The 16,761-nt window shown below is 43.7% G+C and overlaps 1 protein-coding gene across 1 annotated transcript in view; it reads right to left on the minus strand.

Moving 5' to 3' along the window:
• The window catches only part of RUNX3 (RUNX family transcription factor 3), a 92,750-nt gene that overhangs the window by 67,894 nt on the left and 8,095 nt on the right, over nucleotides 1-16,761 (minus strand). Inside the window, exons 2-3 of the mRNA XM_061597207.1 lie at nucleotides 12,044-12,200; nucleotides 1,520-1,624 (exon numbers count right to left, since the gene is read on the minus strand). Coding sequence (XP_061453191.1) covers nucleotides 1,520-1,624; nucleotides 12,044-12,200 — 262 coding nt within the window. The remainder of the gene's footprint in view (nucleotides 1-1,519; nucleotides 1,625-12,043; nucleotides 12,201-16,761) is intronic.

A 16,761-nucleotide genomic window follows, 5' to 3' on the forward strand; every position in this document is an offset into this window, starting at 1 on the left:
CTGTGGTGGAACAGGGAAAGGTTTCAACAGGAGAGATTTAATAGAGCCAAAAGTTATGCTGGAGACTCCTTGAATGGCCCTGGCAAAGTTGCCAAGAACCTCTCTTGGTTAGGGAAACGACAGATGATCTCATTTTCAACCCCACAAGCATCTCATTCTCAACCCCACAGTAAAAAAGAGGGGGAGGGGGCATGGCTGTGATCAACATGAAGGGGCCCTGCACTTTTCAATTTGCCACTACACTACTGCTGATGCTGTGGCAGCAGTGGGTTTGGGCTGTGTGGTTGGAGTGCTTTGGTGCTGCCTCCACCTATGATCAACCTGCACATCTGTAAACAGTATCAAGTGTTACAAAACACCAACAAGCCTACAGTGTTCTCCTTCCAAAGGAAAGCAAATCTTGGGAGGTGCTGCAGAATCAGCTTCCTGGGTAGAGCAAAGACACTAAAGTAGATTCCCAGCAGTTGAGTCGCTGTTGCTTACTGGGAGAGGGGCAAGGCGGCGGGGAGGCTGACATGGTGCAAATGCACTGGCTGGGGTACCGGATTGGCTCCAGCGGTGTGTTGGCACCGAGCTGACCTCCCTGCTGCTTCACCCCTCTCCCTCCCAGTAAGCGACAGCGGCCCACCTGCCAGGAAGCTAGCATCATGGCTCCGCCCCACCTGGCGAACTGCTTCTGACAATTGGGAGTCTGTAGCGGTGCCAAATGCATGAGTTGCCATGATCATGTCCATGCTGCCCACGTCAGCATAGAGCTCCATCAGGGCTGCAGACGCTGGCCTCAGAAGAGTTTCACCATCAGATGCACTTTGACATGTTACCCATGCAAAGGAGCCTCACCACGTATGGTGCCACAGCGACAGTGCAACCCAACTTGGCTACATCATAATACAGTAGGGCCCCGCTTTACGGCACTTTGCTAATGCGGCAGTCTCAATTAGACGCAATTAGACTAAAGCCCACTCATATGGCACTTGTTCTGCTTTTACGGTGGTTTTCGGGCATCGCATGTCATTCTATTCAATGAGTTCCACTTTTCAGTGGTTTTCGCTTTTCAGCGGGGGTCCGGAACATAACCCGCCATATGAGTGGGGCCCTACTGTAGTGAAAAGTCTCACAACACCCACAAGCATTAACATTGTTGGGAGAAAGCACCAATGCTTGTAATAACTAACCTGAACCAGTGGGGGGTGATAGACAGAAACGCAACCTATTCTTCCCTCGCTGACTCCTTTAGTAACCACTTTCATATGCATATTTTTTTCTCAGGCTTTACTTCTTTCCTCTTCGATAGAGTTTGTGAGTGTTAACTTCATGACTCCAAAATGGCCACATGCATTTCTGTACTCAGAATGGCTTCATTTCCCAGGAGTAATAAGGTTTATATATTCTTTCAACCACCAGTCTTATCAGACTATCCATTTCTGCAACTCCGCTGCTATATATACAAAACTCCGACAAACATGAAAATTGTCACCTGGCTGCATATTTTTGCTTCCAAAGACAGACAGCAACTTACTTCTTGGCTCCCGAGGTCCGTCAACGGTCACTTTAATGGCACGGTGATATGTAGCAACCTGGGTGGGGTTTGTGAAGACCGTAATTGTCAACGTAAAGCTTTTTCCTGGGGGGGGGGCAAAGAAAAGAAAGCATACATGAGTCCAGGATAAAAGTGTACAGGATATAATGGAAGGGTACAGAACATCGGTGTCTGCAGGAGTTTTTCAGGGCAGGAGGGCAAACTAAAACATTGAAAGGGGGAGCAAGTGAGTTTCTCACAAAAAAATTGAGAAGAATTGCGCCTCTCTATTTTGCCTTGTATCTCAGGTTCTACAAATATTAGAAATGTAAGACTGTGTACACACCATACATTTAAAACACACATGCCCCCAGCCCTGGAATCCTGGCAACTGTGGTTTGTTAAGGGTGCTGGGAATTGTAGCTCTGGGAGGAGTAAACTACAGTTCCCAGATGCACATACATTTAAAACATATTTACCCCACCACCACCACCTCAGAATCCTGGGTTTGTTAAGGGTGCTGGGAATTGTAGCTCTGGGAGGGGTAAACTACATTTCCCAGACATACCGTACATTTAAAACACACATTTACCACCATCCTGGGAATGGAATCTGGGAACTGTGGTTTGTTAAAGGTGCTGGGAATTATAGCTCTGTGAGTAGTAAACTATAGCTCCCAGGATTCTTGCAGAGGATGCTTTAAATGCCCATAGTGCGGAGACAGCCATGTCAAAAGCAAAGCATGTCTTAAATGTATGCAAGGGTTTACAAAGACTGGCTTCCTTTGACACCTCTCTTGGAATAAACACCTTGCTCTCATGAGTATCAGGAGCAAAACAGCGAGAAGGAATGGAATTAACAACCTGAGATTATATGGAGATGCTCTGCAACACGGTGAAAAAAATCAGCAAACGGTTTCACAGCATTCAAGCAGCAATGAATGCATAGCCCAGGCTTTACCATCGAAGTACTACAAGGACGGATCTATGGCTGAATTCAGACATGGGGCTTATTGTGTTAGTTTAACAGATTAAAATGGTAGCGCTTCTGTCCCAATTTCTAAATTTCCTTTCACACTGCGGCACCTATTGTGTTAAGGAACTGTGGCTTTTTCAGCCGATATACTGGCATTTTGCGCAACTGTCTTTCACGCTGCTGCAACAAACAGTGCCTTGTTTCCGTCATTCACCCATTATACACATGTGTACTTTAGTTCCCCCATAATTCACTGCTTGAGTTAGTGTCTGGACGGGGCTGGTGGGAAAAGGAGGAAGGCAATGCTGCTACCCTCACCTATGAAGGAATATCAGTACAATTTTTATCAGGCAAAAACCTGGTGCACACCTAAAGGGCAGGAACGTATTGCATATTGGGATGCCTGTCACGTGGACGGCTATAGCTAGGGCAAAGCTCCCATGGTCTTCTGAGTTCCCAGGCTTGCAAACGGATTATTTCTGGTATTATTTATCACAAAAATTAGCACTAAACCTCCACTGGATTCCACTAGATTTCCAGAACTAGCTTTTACCTCACGTGAAAGGTCAAATATAATGCGCAAATTGCCAGGTAAGAAACCGTCGGAATAATGAAATAAAGTGCAGTATGAAAGCAGTCTATGTATTTAGGGGGGGAAATCACAAGGAGCGGCCTTCTTTAATTTGTACCACTTCATACTATTGTTGACTGTGAATTATTAGTTCTGAACGGTCCCAATTTGGAAACAATAAACAAACAACGCACTCATGGGTACCTATCAAACCAAAGAGTTAACATTTCTAAAAAAGAACTCTATATGGCATTGGTATTACTAATCCCATTCTACAGATGAAGAGGTGAGAGAAGAGCACTGCCTAGAGCCATTTGGTGTGTTTCTGGCTGAAAGGAGACTTGGACCACATTCACATCAAACATGTATTCCACCATCATTCCACTTTAAACAGCTGTGGCTGCCCCCAAAGAATTCTGGAAAGGGTTGTTTGTTAAGGGTGCTGAGAGTTGTTAGGAGACCCTATTCCCCTCAGTTGGAATGGGTGAGAAATTTGATTCAGTCCGCATTTCAAGCCAAATTATCAAATCCACACTTTCTAAAACAATATAAGTGAAACAAAGCCATCCTTCAAAATTCACACTTATCTGAATTTTGCAATGCAGTTCGCCAACCAAACAATGTTTACAGAAATGCATATGTTAGGAGAAAATGTGTATAAAAATGAACATATGAGTGAAAGTAAGACGCAAAAAATGCATTATATGATAAGAAATTGTTGCAAAAATGGGTTCATTAGCCAAAGCTGTCTACGAAAATGTGTTTATTAGCATAAATTCGCACTACAATGCTGAAGAATTTTCATGGGGATTTTTTTTTAAAAAAAATGCAAATTGCTACAGAAATGTGGAGAACTGAATTTAAGGTTGGAAAAATGAACTAAAGGAATCAAAACTGACAGATCTTTCCATCCCTACTCCTCACAAAATTACAATTGCCAGACGGGTTTAACAGTCTATCCCTCTTCCCAGGGAACTCTGGGAATGGTAGTTCTGTGAGGGGAATAGTGGTCTCCTAACAACTCTCAGCACCCTTCACAAAGTAAACTTCGCATAATTCTTTTGGGGAAGCCATGACTGTTTAATGTGGGATAATAGTGGAATAAATGTGTGGGGTGAATGTGGCCTTGGATGTCCTTAGATACCACATGCTGCCACAATTACATCAGTTCTCCACCACACACAAGGCAGACCTTCTTAGGCAGGTGGCGATGAAGGCCAGGGAAGATGCAAGCTTTCCAATACGTATGGGTTGGGGAACATGTGGCCCCCCAGAATGATGTTGTTGGACTCCATTTCCCATCAGCCCCAGCCAGCATGGCCAATGGCCAGGGATGATGGGAGCTGGAGTCCAACAACTCCTGGAAGGCCATAGGTTGTCACATGTGAAACAACCTGGAGCTGTTGGGCACTACCTCCACAACGAGAAGCAGAACTCTGGTTATGTCCCCTCTGAGAATCTGGAAGGGTACCAAGGATCTGCTAAAACCTTGCTTCCAAACCACATAACCACAGCTTCCTTTGTTGACTAGATACGAAGCATTGCCAGTTGGAGGTGCATTGATAGCATCGCCAGACTGGCTGGCTGGCTATGGATCATAGCTGAACAAAGGCCATTGATAATGGGTACAGCCCTTGCCAGCATCTATGACGGTTGGTAAAACATATGCCAGTTTCACCCTTGGCGACCAGAATGAGCCAGCAGGAACCCTGGCGCTGGATATCTTCAAGGGATGACATACCACTCTGGTTGCTGCCCGGTCTGGGGATTAGGCCTTAATTTAGTCTGAGGTAGAGGTCACCAGAACTAGGCCCAAACCTTGCTTTGAATGCCGGGGCTCAGCACCAGAGCACATGAAATGAAACTGCTTCTAGTCCCATTTGGGTATTCTGCTCATGTGGAAATCCTACATGTGAGCAGGGAGAGAGTGTGGACAAATGTGCTAAACTCCACCCAAATTTGTGTGAATTCCGCCCCAGTTGGGGGGGGGCTGCATGAGGAAGGAAGGCTCAAGGAGACTCCCTATGCAGTCTAGAACCCCCATCGTGCAGTGTTTTCAATCACAAACAGAGCCTTCATCAATAAAGGAGGCTCCCTGGTTCACCCAGTCCCCCTCAAGGAGGTGAAGGGCAATGGGGATGGTAACATGGGGGACGGAGCTTAGTGCATGCATCCCTACTCTCTTGGCTCACTTGTAGGGTTTATAAACGAGGAAAACATCCAGAGAGGGGTGAGGTATATGTGCAGGCTGCCTTCGCTCACAGAGGAAACAAAAGAAAACCCCTCAAGGCTTACAGACTGGGGCTGGATCTCAAGCTTCTCTTTTGGTATGAACTGCTTCGTTTAGGCCCCATCTACCCTATATCTTTAAACACTCATGGCTTCCTCCAAAGAATCTGGGAACTGTAGTTTGTTAAGGGTGCTGACAGTGTTTAGGAGGCCCCTTATGCCTCTCACACAGCTACAATTCCCAGAATTCCCTTGGAAGAGGGATTGATTGTTAAACCAGCTCTGCGAGGGGAATAGGGGTCTCCTAACCACTCTCAGCACCCTTAGCAAATGACAATTCCTAGGATTCTTTGGGGGGGAGGCCATGACTGTTAAAGTGGTATCATAGTGCTTTAAATGTACAGTGCGGATGGGGCCTTTGCCTTGTTGAATAACATAGGTGGCAGCACCCTGGTGGTCTGTCCCCACTTGGACTGTGTCAACTTCTTAAGCTGGTCCTCCTCTCCAGCCTTTAGCAGCAGCTTGCTGGGCAACGAAATTAAGCAGGTGAAAACATTTCACCAGCACTGCACCTCCAAGCCAAGAACAGCTTCACCTTATCTCCAGCAAGCTGCTGAAGGCACAATATTGCATTTTTTAAATGTTTCCCCAATGGAAGACAGGGGGCAGCTTTCTGCACATAGAAAAGTAGGTCATCCAGGAAAGCCTTAGGCTGAACTTGTCTCTCTGGCATGCTAGATTCCTATGGGCAATGAGATTGCTCTCTGTGTGTGTGTGTGTGTGTGTGAGAGAGAGAGAGAGAGAGAGAGCAAACATGCAGCCCTTATTGTACTAGGGATAGAAGAATCTGTCAATTTTAGTTCTCTCAGTTTCTCATTTTGTTTTATTTGTTTATTTATTTATTAAATTTATATCCTGCCCTTCCTCCTAGAATTCAGCTCTCCACATTTCTGCAGCAAATTGAGATTTTTTTAAAAAAAAATCTTCATGAAAATTCATCAGCTTTAATTCGGATTTCTCCTTTAAAAACTGCATATTTGTCTGCAGTTTACGAAGATACACATTTCTGCCAGCAGTTTTCCCTGATATAATTCATATTGTATGTTATCTTCACTAATATATTCATTTTATGCACAATTTGTCCTAAGATTTTAATTTTTGTAAACATTGTTTGGTTGAAGAACTGCTTTGCAAAATTTGGGTAAGTGAATTTCAAAGGATGGCTGTGTTTTGGTTTTCATATTGTTTGGGAAAGTGCAAATTTGACAGATTTGCCTTTAAATGAGAATTGAATCAAATTTCTCACCCATCCCTACCTCTTTCTGTCCTCCACCCACCCACCCACATATTTGCACACCTCCATTCTGAAGTAGTACAGTCCAGGAAAAACTTAACTCTCGATCCTGCTAATTACAAGCACTGATGCTAACAGCGCAACAGACAGCTGTCAGGGGCACAAGTTGGGCCAGTCTTCCTGGCTTTCTGTGTTTAGAGGAAAGCCCAAACAAGGATATCATGGAGTTTTTCAGAAAGCACAGGAACCCAGAAAAGCTGTGGTATGAAGAAACCTCAGAGACAGGATTTGCAGCATGAAAGAATACTCACAAGAAACCTAAGCTAGCTCAAAGATAAGAGTGAATACAATAAACAAGCACAACAAAAACTACCCCCCCATCCACAAGAATTTCATCTAAATTTTCTCTGTCCTTCAGTAATTTCCATATGCAGTTTTTTCCTCATTAATTGGTGGAGAATAGTAGCAAAAAAAAGCAGAAGAAATGTTCAGCACAGGACCACTGTGTGCAGAATCAATTTACATTGACAGAATTAGGAACTTTTCCTATGCAGAACTTAGATCCTCAAATGCAAGATCTCATGGTACACCTGAAGACAAAAGACTTTTTGCTAACTTCAACGGGCCTTTGACCGAGTCTTCTAGTTTGAAATTGAACTCCTCACAGGCTTCCCAAGGACTCCAGACTACTGTAATTTCTTATCCCAGACATGGAGACCTGAGTAGGGGGGTTCCTAATGAATTCAAGAGTCAAGTTTGGATGGAACTATGTAGAGCTTGGAAATTTGTGTAAGGGGGATGGAAAAAAGGAGGGGGGAAGGAGGCAACTTGAAGCAAATAATTGAGTACAGAAATGAAAGCTTAATTCATAAAAGCAAAACATTTTCCATTCATCGACCTGCAAGCAGTTAAGTGGGGGAGTTTTTGAAAGAAAGCCGGCCCTGCCACTTAGGAGAGGAGCCAACGGGAAAGCGGAAATGCAGGAAAGAATGTAAACTATTTGGGTTTCATAGAGAGCAACAAGTAAACAGTTATTACACGCAAATCATTCTTAAGATCACTTGGGCTTTAATGCCGAGAAGGCAAAAATCTCTTTGACAGTTTGCATGTATACATTCAAAAGGCTGGGAGAAAGGCTGGCAAGAGGCCGATGCAGCTACAGCACAACCCCTCTTGCAGGAGGAGCAAGGCTGAAAAACAATGTAAGATCAGCATTAGCAGTCTCCATGCAACATTTGTGCTCCGTGTGGAGCTACCCTTGGGCCTGGTCGGGAGGCTCCAGCTGGTACAAAATGCCATGGTTAGACTGCTGATGGGGCCAGATTATTGCCAACATATAACTCCAGTGCTCAAAAGCTGTCCATGCGCTATCAGGCCAGGTTCAAGGTTTGTGAACAACGTGGGTCCAAGATACCTCAAGGACTGCCTGACTACTTATAGCCCTGCCTGATTGTGGAGGTCTTTGGGGCATTACTGTTAGTGCTCCCCATAGCTCCGATGCATGGCTCATATCCACCAGGAGCTGTACATTCAGTATTGTGGGCTGAATTTTACAGAACTCTTCCAGTTGAGGTTAGCTACCTGTTCAACTTCTAAAGTCTACTGAAGACTCTTCTTTTTTTTAATTCCAGCAGGCATTTAAACAGACTTCTGTTTTTGTCATTTAAACTGATTCTTATTTTCATCGTATTGAATGCCTTGCACACTCCTTAGAGACTAGTGTAATTAAGCGATATATAAATTGCAGAAATAAATAAACAAAATAATATATGATGCAGGTCTAGCATGCCACGTCTTTCAGATGCTAAAAACATTGGCTAAAAACATAGTAAGATCAGCATTCACAGTGTTTGTGCAACATATCTTTGTGAAATGAACATGGGGGTGGTGGCTGGCCCCACTGTGCTCAGTTGTGCAACCATCACAACTTCTCTGCAGGGCCCAGGTGTAGAAGTTTGCTGGCCACACCGCCAGCATTTGTACAGTGGGGGGGGAGGACCTGTGGCCCGCCAGCAGATGTTGCTGGATTACAACTCCCATCATCCCTGCCTATTCATCATGCAGGCTGGGACTGATGGGAGTTGGTGTCCAAAAGCATTTGATGGGCCCCAGGTTTCCCATCCCTGCTCTCCAGCAAGGGATCTTCAACCCTGGGGTTTTAGACTATAACTTCCATAATTCCCAGACAGCTTAGCCAATGGTCAGGAATTATAGGGGTCAGGGCCGGCTCCAGGAATGCCGGGGCCCTTGGGCATCAGCTTGCCCTGGGCCCTGGTGTGTGTGTGCACGTGTGGACGCGTGCGCAACCGTACACACACGCAGCCCCCCACACCCCCACCTACCTGTCTGCTGTCTTTTACCATTGCCCTTAACGAAGATGGCGGCCATGGTTTCCCTAAGAGGATGACGCCTCTGCCGCCATCTTTGTTGATGGCACGCATGCGTGCTACTCACGCACATCTCTGCCATCAACTAAGATGGCGGCAGGGGCTTCAGTACCTTAGGGAAACCGCGGCTGCCATCGTCGTTAAAGGCAATGGTAAAAGACAGCAGACAGGTAAGTGGGGGGTGTGGGGGGCCTGCGGATCACGGAAGGGGAGTGGAGGGGTGGCTGAGGGGGCCCCTGTAGCTCCAGGGGCCATTGGGCCAGTGCCCCACCTGGCCGCCCTTTGGAACCGGCCCTGATAGGGGTTGTAGCCTAGTAGCATCTGGGGACCCAAGGTTAAAGAACACTACTCTATAGCAAAGCAATGTGTATTACTGCTGCTTTGGGGATCCCTCCTACTCATTCTCTTGATCGGGGCCCTGGACAACTGCTCCAAAGTCCTGCCCTGATGGTCCCACTGTCAGATTCATGGGACCTTCCTTGTCTGAACCATTTGCAACAAGCACTGTCGACTGCCACTTAATGAACTGGCTATGCAGTCAGGGGGTAGAGTGACTACAGCAGTGATTCCAAAACTGATTGCCCAAATATACCAGGGAGAAAGGCTGAAGTACAGCTTGACTAGGGTTGGCGGAGAAATTTGATTCAGTTCACATTTAAAGCAGAATCTATCAAATTCAGACTTTCCAAAACAATATGTGAACTAAAACACAGCCATCCTTCAAAATTTGCACTTATCTGAATTTTGTGACCCTGTCCTCCAACCAACAGCGTTTACAAACATGCATATATTACGGGGAAAGTGTGCATGAAAGTGAATACATGCGTTAAAATGACATGCATAAATGCATTTCATTAGGAGAAATGGCTTGCAAAACTGTCTACATTAGTCAAAAAACAACATACTGTTACTAAAACTGTGTTGGGAGAAATTTGCACTAAAAGAAGTTTCAGGAGGATTTCTTTTAAAAAGCTGCAAATTGCTGCAGAAATGTGGAGGGCTGAATTAAAGATTGGAAAAATGAGAAACTGAGAGGACCAAAACTGACAGATCCTTCCATCCCTGGCACCGACTGCCATTGAATGAGTTGGCTATGCAGTCAGGAGGTGGAATAGCTAGAACAGTGATTCCAAAGCTGCTTGCACGTGTATACCAAGGAGAAAGCCTGAAGTGCAGCTTGACACCCCATTGCATCCCACCCCTTTGTGTCTCTCAAGTGCAAGGGAAGGTCCCCCTTGGAGCTAGGAGGCCCTGGAAAGGGCCTGATTCCCCTTATTAGTAGCCTTTGCTGAGTTTTGTGAGGGAGGCAAGAGAGGCTGGGGAGAAAGAGAAAATGCAGTGAGCTAGGGCCACAATGTTTTAATCAATTAATTGGTTAGATGAATTGATTTTCAAATGCTTTTAAACGCCTTTTCTTAAGTGTTCCAGGTTAACAGATTTTAAAAATATAAGCTTGGATTCAGAAAAAAAGGAGCTGAACTTAGTTTCCGTTAAAATCGCCATATAGGAAATCGGAAATGCCAATTTTTATTTTTTAAACTGGAGTGGATACACTGGGGGATGTTGATTTGAAAAGAGAATTGGCCCTAGAGGGAGGGGATGTTTCACCTTTCTCTCCCCCTCCCCTCCCCAGTCCCATTTTCCTAATTGCAATTTCCCCCACCCTGGGGTAAATAGCCATTTTGATTGAGAAAATGGCATAGGGAGGGTTGAACACCCTCATCCCTTACCCACCTCCCTGCTTCACCTAACAAAGTTGCAAGCCCATCCTCACACAAACATTCAGTAAAAAAAAAAAAAGAGACAGTTGGAAGCCCATTGACAAATATATTTTGTAATGTGCCATTTGGCCTTCAGAGCAACAACCTGTGAGGTAGGTTAGATACTGAGACCATTATTCACCTAAGGCCACACAGTTAGCTCAGAGGAATTTCCTGAGGTTTGAACTTCATGTTTCCCACATCCTGACCCCAGTGCATTTCCCCCTACGGCAGGGTGGCTAACCTGTGGCCCTCCAGATGCTGTTGGAGTCCACAACTCCAGTTAGCATTGCCAATAGTCAGGGATGATGGAAGTTGTAGTCCGGTAGCACCAGGAAGGCCACTGACTCCCCACCCTCGCCCTACAGAATCACCATTTCCTGCCTTCCCTACTGCCTGCTCCCCAGCAGAACCAGTGGGCCTTAACAGCTCCACAATGGGTAGACTATTACACAGCTGCCATGTTGCCTGACCTTGCTGCATCACCAATCATGCAACAGAAATCTAGGGATTCCCCCAAGCTCGCTAAGGGATGGGACTCTTTGGCTACAGACTTGGAGAAAGAGGCTGGGTACACACCATACATTTAGAGCACATGACTTCCTCCACAGATCCCTGGGAACTGTAGTTTGCACATAATAGAGCTACTATTTCTAGCACCCTTAACAAACCATAGTTCCCAGGATTCTTTGGGAGAGGGATTTGTTTTAAACATATGGTGTGTTCACTGCTAGAGTTTGCTTTTAGTATAATTCTGGGTGCTTCCTAAAGAGAGGAGAAAATTATGGCTGGCCCCCTTCCTCATTGTTTTTCATTAGTTCATAAAGACTTTTATTCCAACAATCTTTTGTTTCATTTTATTTTTTTAAGTGCTAAAAGTCACTTTTGAAATTATTCTGTACTTCCTTTTATGATTTTTTAAAATTGCTATAAAACAACTAAAGTGCTCCATCAGCACAAGGATCTTCTGCTTGAGCAACAAAACGTGCTCCCTCTCCTCTCCCCATGCACACCTTGCATGCTACCTTAATCTGCCCTGGAGGGTTGGGGGAACCCCTAGAACAGATTTAGGGGGCATGCTGGGGGAGGAGCAGCGTTCCATTGTGCAAGCTGCAATCCTTGCGCTGACTGAACACATGAGTTGGACACACTGAGTGATGTATTTACACTTAGAAGGGTGGGCTATAAATGTTCTAATAAATGAACAGGATACGTGTGGCTAGCCTTATCCTCCATACGCTGGCCTCCTACCCCTTTTAAAGCCGTTTCTAAATTCGTTATTGCTTCATTCCTCTCTGGTCTCCTTACCTCGGCCACTTCGTCCGACAAAGCGAAGGTCGTTAAACCTAGCCACTTGATTCTTCATGACTGCAGAGGCATTCCGGAGCTCGGCTGAATAGTTCTCATCATTACCAGCCATGACGGTAACCACAGTGCCATCAGGCACATCTCCGAGGGCTACCACCTAGAAACCACCAGCAACGAGAAACAGTTGAGTTTAAGATTCTTTGCACTACCACTGAGGGCCAATTTAAGACATTTTGGCCCTTGAGGCAGAAAATCCATAGCAGGTATAATACAGACATCTGCAGAGATGTACTGACAAAATCTGTAGTATGCATGACACAGACATCTGCATAGATGCACTAGTTAACAAGGGGCATGCATTTCTCCATGGATGTTCTCTTGCACAAGCCTCCGGCTGTGATCAAATGCACACTTAACTTGGGATGCTTGAGGAATTTAATCTTGGTGAATTATGAGTTGATCTGATCTGCACCTCCTGAACTAATGTGTGGATTGTGTATTAGTTCTACCAATTATTGGACTTCCCAAAGGTTCCAGCACAGTTCTGAATTCAAAAATACATGGGGAAAATGCATTTTAAAATGCATATTTTGAGAGAAAAATTAAAAATATGTACTTAAAAATATTTTTTTAAAAGTCAGATTAATGCAGATTTGGGATGAAATGGGTGTATGAGCAAACACATGCAAAAATGATAGGGACTGGAAATAGACTGATGTCCATCTGCGCCTTGGGGGTCAGTCCCACTGAACTCATTGTGATGTACTTCTGAGTAAAATAGGCATAGGATCATATTGCAAAAAAGTAGAGTCTGAATAGACCTTTAGAAACTGATATAAATAATAATAAATAGTATTATACTATTTCTTAACCACTTGAAAAAACCAAAGCTATAATATGTATAGGTATATTGGGTTGCATTCAAATAAGTGCTACTCAGAGTAGACCCATTAAAATTAATGAACCTAACTTAGTCATGTCTATTAACTCCAATGGGTCTACTCTGACTAGGACTAGCATTGAATTCCACCAGGTGTATGTGTAGACATACACACATGTACAATACATTTTAAGACAGTACATTTAAGTTCAGTAACCTATCATATTGTCACTTGGGCTGTTGACCAATTCAAGCATTTATTACTGATTATCTACCTTCTAAACAAACAAATTTGCATATTATCAGATCCTCAGTGTTATCTTATTAAAATGTTGGAGGAAGTAGAAGATAATCTGGGGTCCATGATCTAGCCAAAGTTAAGCATTTTGTAAAACTCTAATTGATTTCAGTGGGAGAGAATGAAAAGCGTGTTTAATTCTCTAGTGGAAATCAATGGGACTTTAAAAGCATTTGACTTCATTCTGGACCATAGCCTTTCAGTTTAAAAAGCAAAAGCTACCATTTGCTGCTAGAAGCAAAGGCCATCTTTGACCCTGACTCTCTTCATTCCCTAGCAGAGTAACATAACAGGACCAAAATAGCCTCAAAATAATAAACTGAACTTTGAACTCACAGGCAGGCCACATGAATTTGGCTCTGTCTAGTTAATCAAGGAAGGATATGATACAACCAAAATAAATCTCTTTTTAACTCCATGGAATCCAATGGGAGAGGTAAGCACTTAATAAAGATTTCTCTTCCTGAAATCCATAAGGCTTAAACAGTGCAATCCTAGGCGGGGCATAGATTTAATAATAAATAATAAATAAATAAATGGTTTACTCTGAACGTAGGCCTGCTGTGCTTGATAGGGTGTTGTCCCAGGTAAGGATGCACAACACGGTAGTCTAAAAGTTATTAACTTTGGCTGAATCATGCCCAGTTCAGCTTCACTTGTTAATCTTTGGGGGAAGGCCCATTAGCTTAGTAGTAGCATCACACTTGGAGAAAGAAGACAACGGAAGAAATGTTCATAATGACATTGTTTACGGAAGATGGTAGTCAGGTGGGGAGAAGCACAATGGGAAATTAGAGAACACTTGACCTCCATGACATCCTTATGATGTAGACAAAAGAGGTGATGCCAAGAATAAGATATTGCATATATGCTTTTAGTGTAACATTCATGGAAATTTTTAGATATATTTTTATAATTGTTATATTCTTTCTTTTTGTTTTGTATATGATTCATTTTGTTCTCATGTTATGTATACTGTTTAGAGATTTATTGTTTAGTTATGTTGACTTAAAATGTGAACGATTGTTTTTCTTGTTATGTAGAATTTATATTGATTTTTTATGTTGTAAACTGCCCAGAGAGCTTCGGCTATGGGGCGGTATACAAATGTAATAAATAAATAAATAAACAAACAAACAAATAAATAAATAAAATAGTAGAGCATCTGCTTTGCATGCAGAAGAACCCTGGTTCATTCTCGAGCATCTCCAGGTAAGGCTGGATGAGACCCTGGTCTAAAACCCTGGAGAGCTGCTACTGGTCAGTGTAGACAATATTGAGCTAGATGGCCAATGATCTGACGCAGTACTAACTTTCCTAGGTATCCAATTGACTGAAATTGCTATAATAAATTATGATTAAGCCTTTGGCGTTCATATGGCACCATTAATGCAATAGCACTTTACAGAACTTCATAAACAAAAAAAGACAACTCCCCATCCCAAGGAGCTACCAGTCTAAATTTTAGCCACATAGGAATTTCGGACTACGTTTTGACACAGGTCGCAATCAACACATTGTAGGTAGCAATCAATGGGACCAAAAAGGGCTCAACTTTAGGTGGATTGTGCCCAGGCCCATAGCTACAAATTTTGCGATGAGGGAGCGAGTCTGCCCAGAACTTTTCAGTTACCCCAGTGCCCTGGCACTCACATTTGGTCAGAATATTGGCCACAGGTTACTTCTTAATGAGATGCTGGTTGGGCAGAACACTCCCTGCGTGATTTCCTTTGTAGTTTCAAAAGTAGAAGGGACCAGAGACATATTTTTTTAATGAAAGCTAAAATAAGGCACAGGGGCACTGTTAGAGAGTAGCCCAGGGGCCCAGGCCTTGGGCCCTAAGTCATTTTCAGTGGCCTTTGGAACTCCTGCTTCTCCTCCCCCACCTTGGGGATGTTCCACATAGCAACACTGCTGATGCAGGAGAGGGGGGAAGCACGGAACAAGCCCTAGGGGGTTACAGGATCCCTATGACTGCAGCCCTGATGCTGCCCAGAATGTATCCTTAGGTATTATATTTCATATATTGCTGTTCTTTTAGGGTCCCTATGAACATAGTTCTAACATATCAAGAGGACTACCACAGTGTTGTTGCTTTTTAATATTAAGGGGCAATTATTTTTGGTTGGAATTTGTGATGGCACATTTTCAACCTTAAATTCCTTAGACAGATGGATTTCTTTGGGACTACAAAAGGATGGATTTTTACCCTAGAGCAGCCTTTCTCAACCAGTGTGACTCCAGATGTTGTTGGACCACAACTCCCATCAGCCTCAGCCAGCATTGCCAATGGTCAGGAAAGATGGGAGTTGTGGTTCAAGAACATCTGGAGGCACACTGGTTGGGAAAGGCTGCCCTAGAGGTTTGAGTTCTCTGTGGCCTTACTGCAAGTAGTTTTTTTTAAAAGGAAATAATTCTTCACTACGTTTTACTTAGAGTAGAAGAATGGAAATCCGCTTTTTATTTTTATACTTTTAAAAGTTTGCATTTTAAACCTTTAAGGCTGCAGCTCTTATTTATTGTGGGCAAATTCCCTTAAACTCAGTGGTACATCCAAACAAATACATAGGATTAGGGTGCCTTTTCCTGCATCATAATTTGTGCCAGGAGGCAGCCTCTGTCATCTGCCTGTGAAAGCACTCCTATGTATTTTTAAATTTTTATTTATTTAACAACATCTACAGAGTGTATGCCCCTCTCAAGTGAGCAGCCAAAATCGACTGGGGGAAGAGCTTCCAGATAAGAAGGGGGTGAATTCGGGCAACCTCGAGTTCCTATGTGACTTTCTAGAGATTAAGCACCAATCAGAAGGATTATTATTTATTTATTTTTCACAGAAACTTTTAACCCAATGAGTTTAGTGGGGGGGAGTACTACTGACATATCCTTCCGATTCTATAATGTCAGGATTGTTGTCTGGGGAAAGGGTGGAGCGCCTCTTTAAACAACTCTGGAGGGGTGTGTTTGTGAGAGAGTGGCGAGGGAGGGAGAAATCCTCTGCGCCTATTCGAGGAAACACAGCCAAACATGCGCTTGGGGATTTTGTTGCATTTGTAACTGGGTAGAGTCCTGCCGGAGGCTATTTTGTACAAACACCTGTTTGACAAAGAAAGCAACTAATCTGCGAGGAAGGAATGTCTCAATCGCCTTGTAGAGTAGCGACTGCTACAAGATCCATCAATTAATTCACTTTTAAAAAACAAACACACACATCAAACGCCTCCAACCACATGCCTCAGGAAGCGCTCTCCATAACTCGGAAACTGGCGACATGGCTTTTCCCCCCTGCCAGCTTTGGCCATGATCCGATCCCACCTGCAGGCTTTGAAACCTCAAAGGAACCAACCGGGTTTATCTCAAGGGGCTGAAAGTGATGCTGGATTGTGCCCTCCACCCAAATATCATTTATTGATATTATTTTATTTTGTTATTCCTTTACTGTCCCTCTGAATTTGGTTTTAACAGGCTGCTGTATTTTGTTTTGCTTTCATCTTCAAGGGGAAGGGGATTTTTTTAAAGGCTTTTAAATTTCTGGACATT

Source organism: Rhineura floridana, chromosome 15, assembly GCF_030035675.1.
Source record: "Rhineura floridana isolate rRhiFlo1 chromosome 15, rRhiFlo1.hap2, whole genome shotgun sequence".
Lineage (NCBI taxonomy): Eukaryota > Metazoa > Chordata > Lepidosauria > Squamata > Rhineuridae > Rhineura > Rhineura floridana.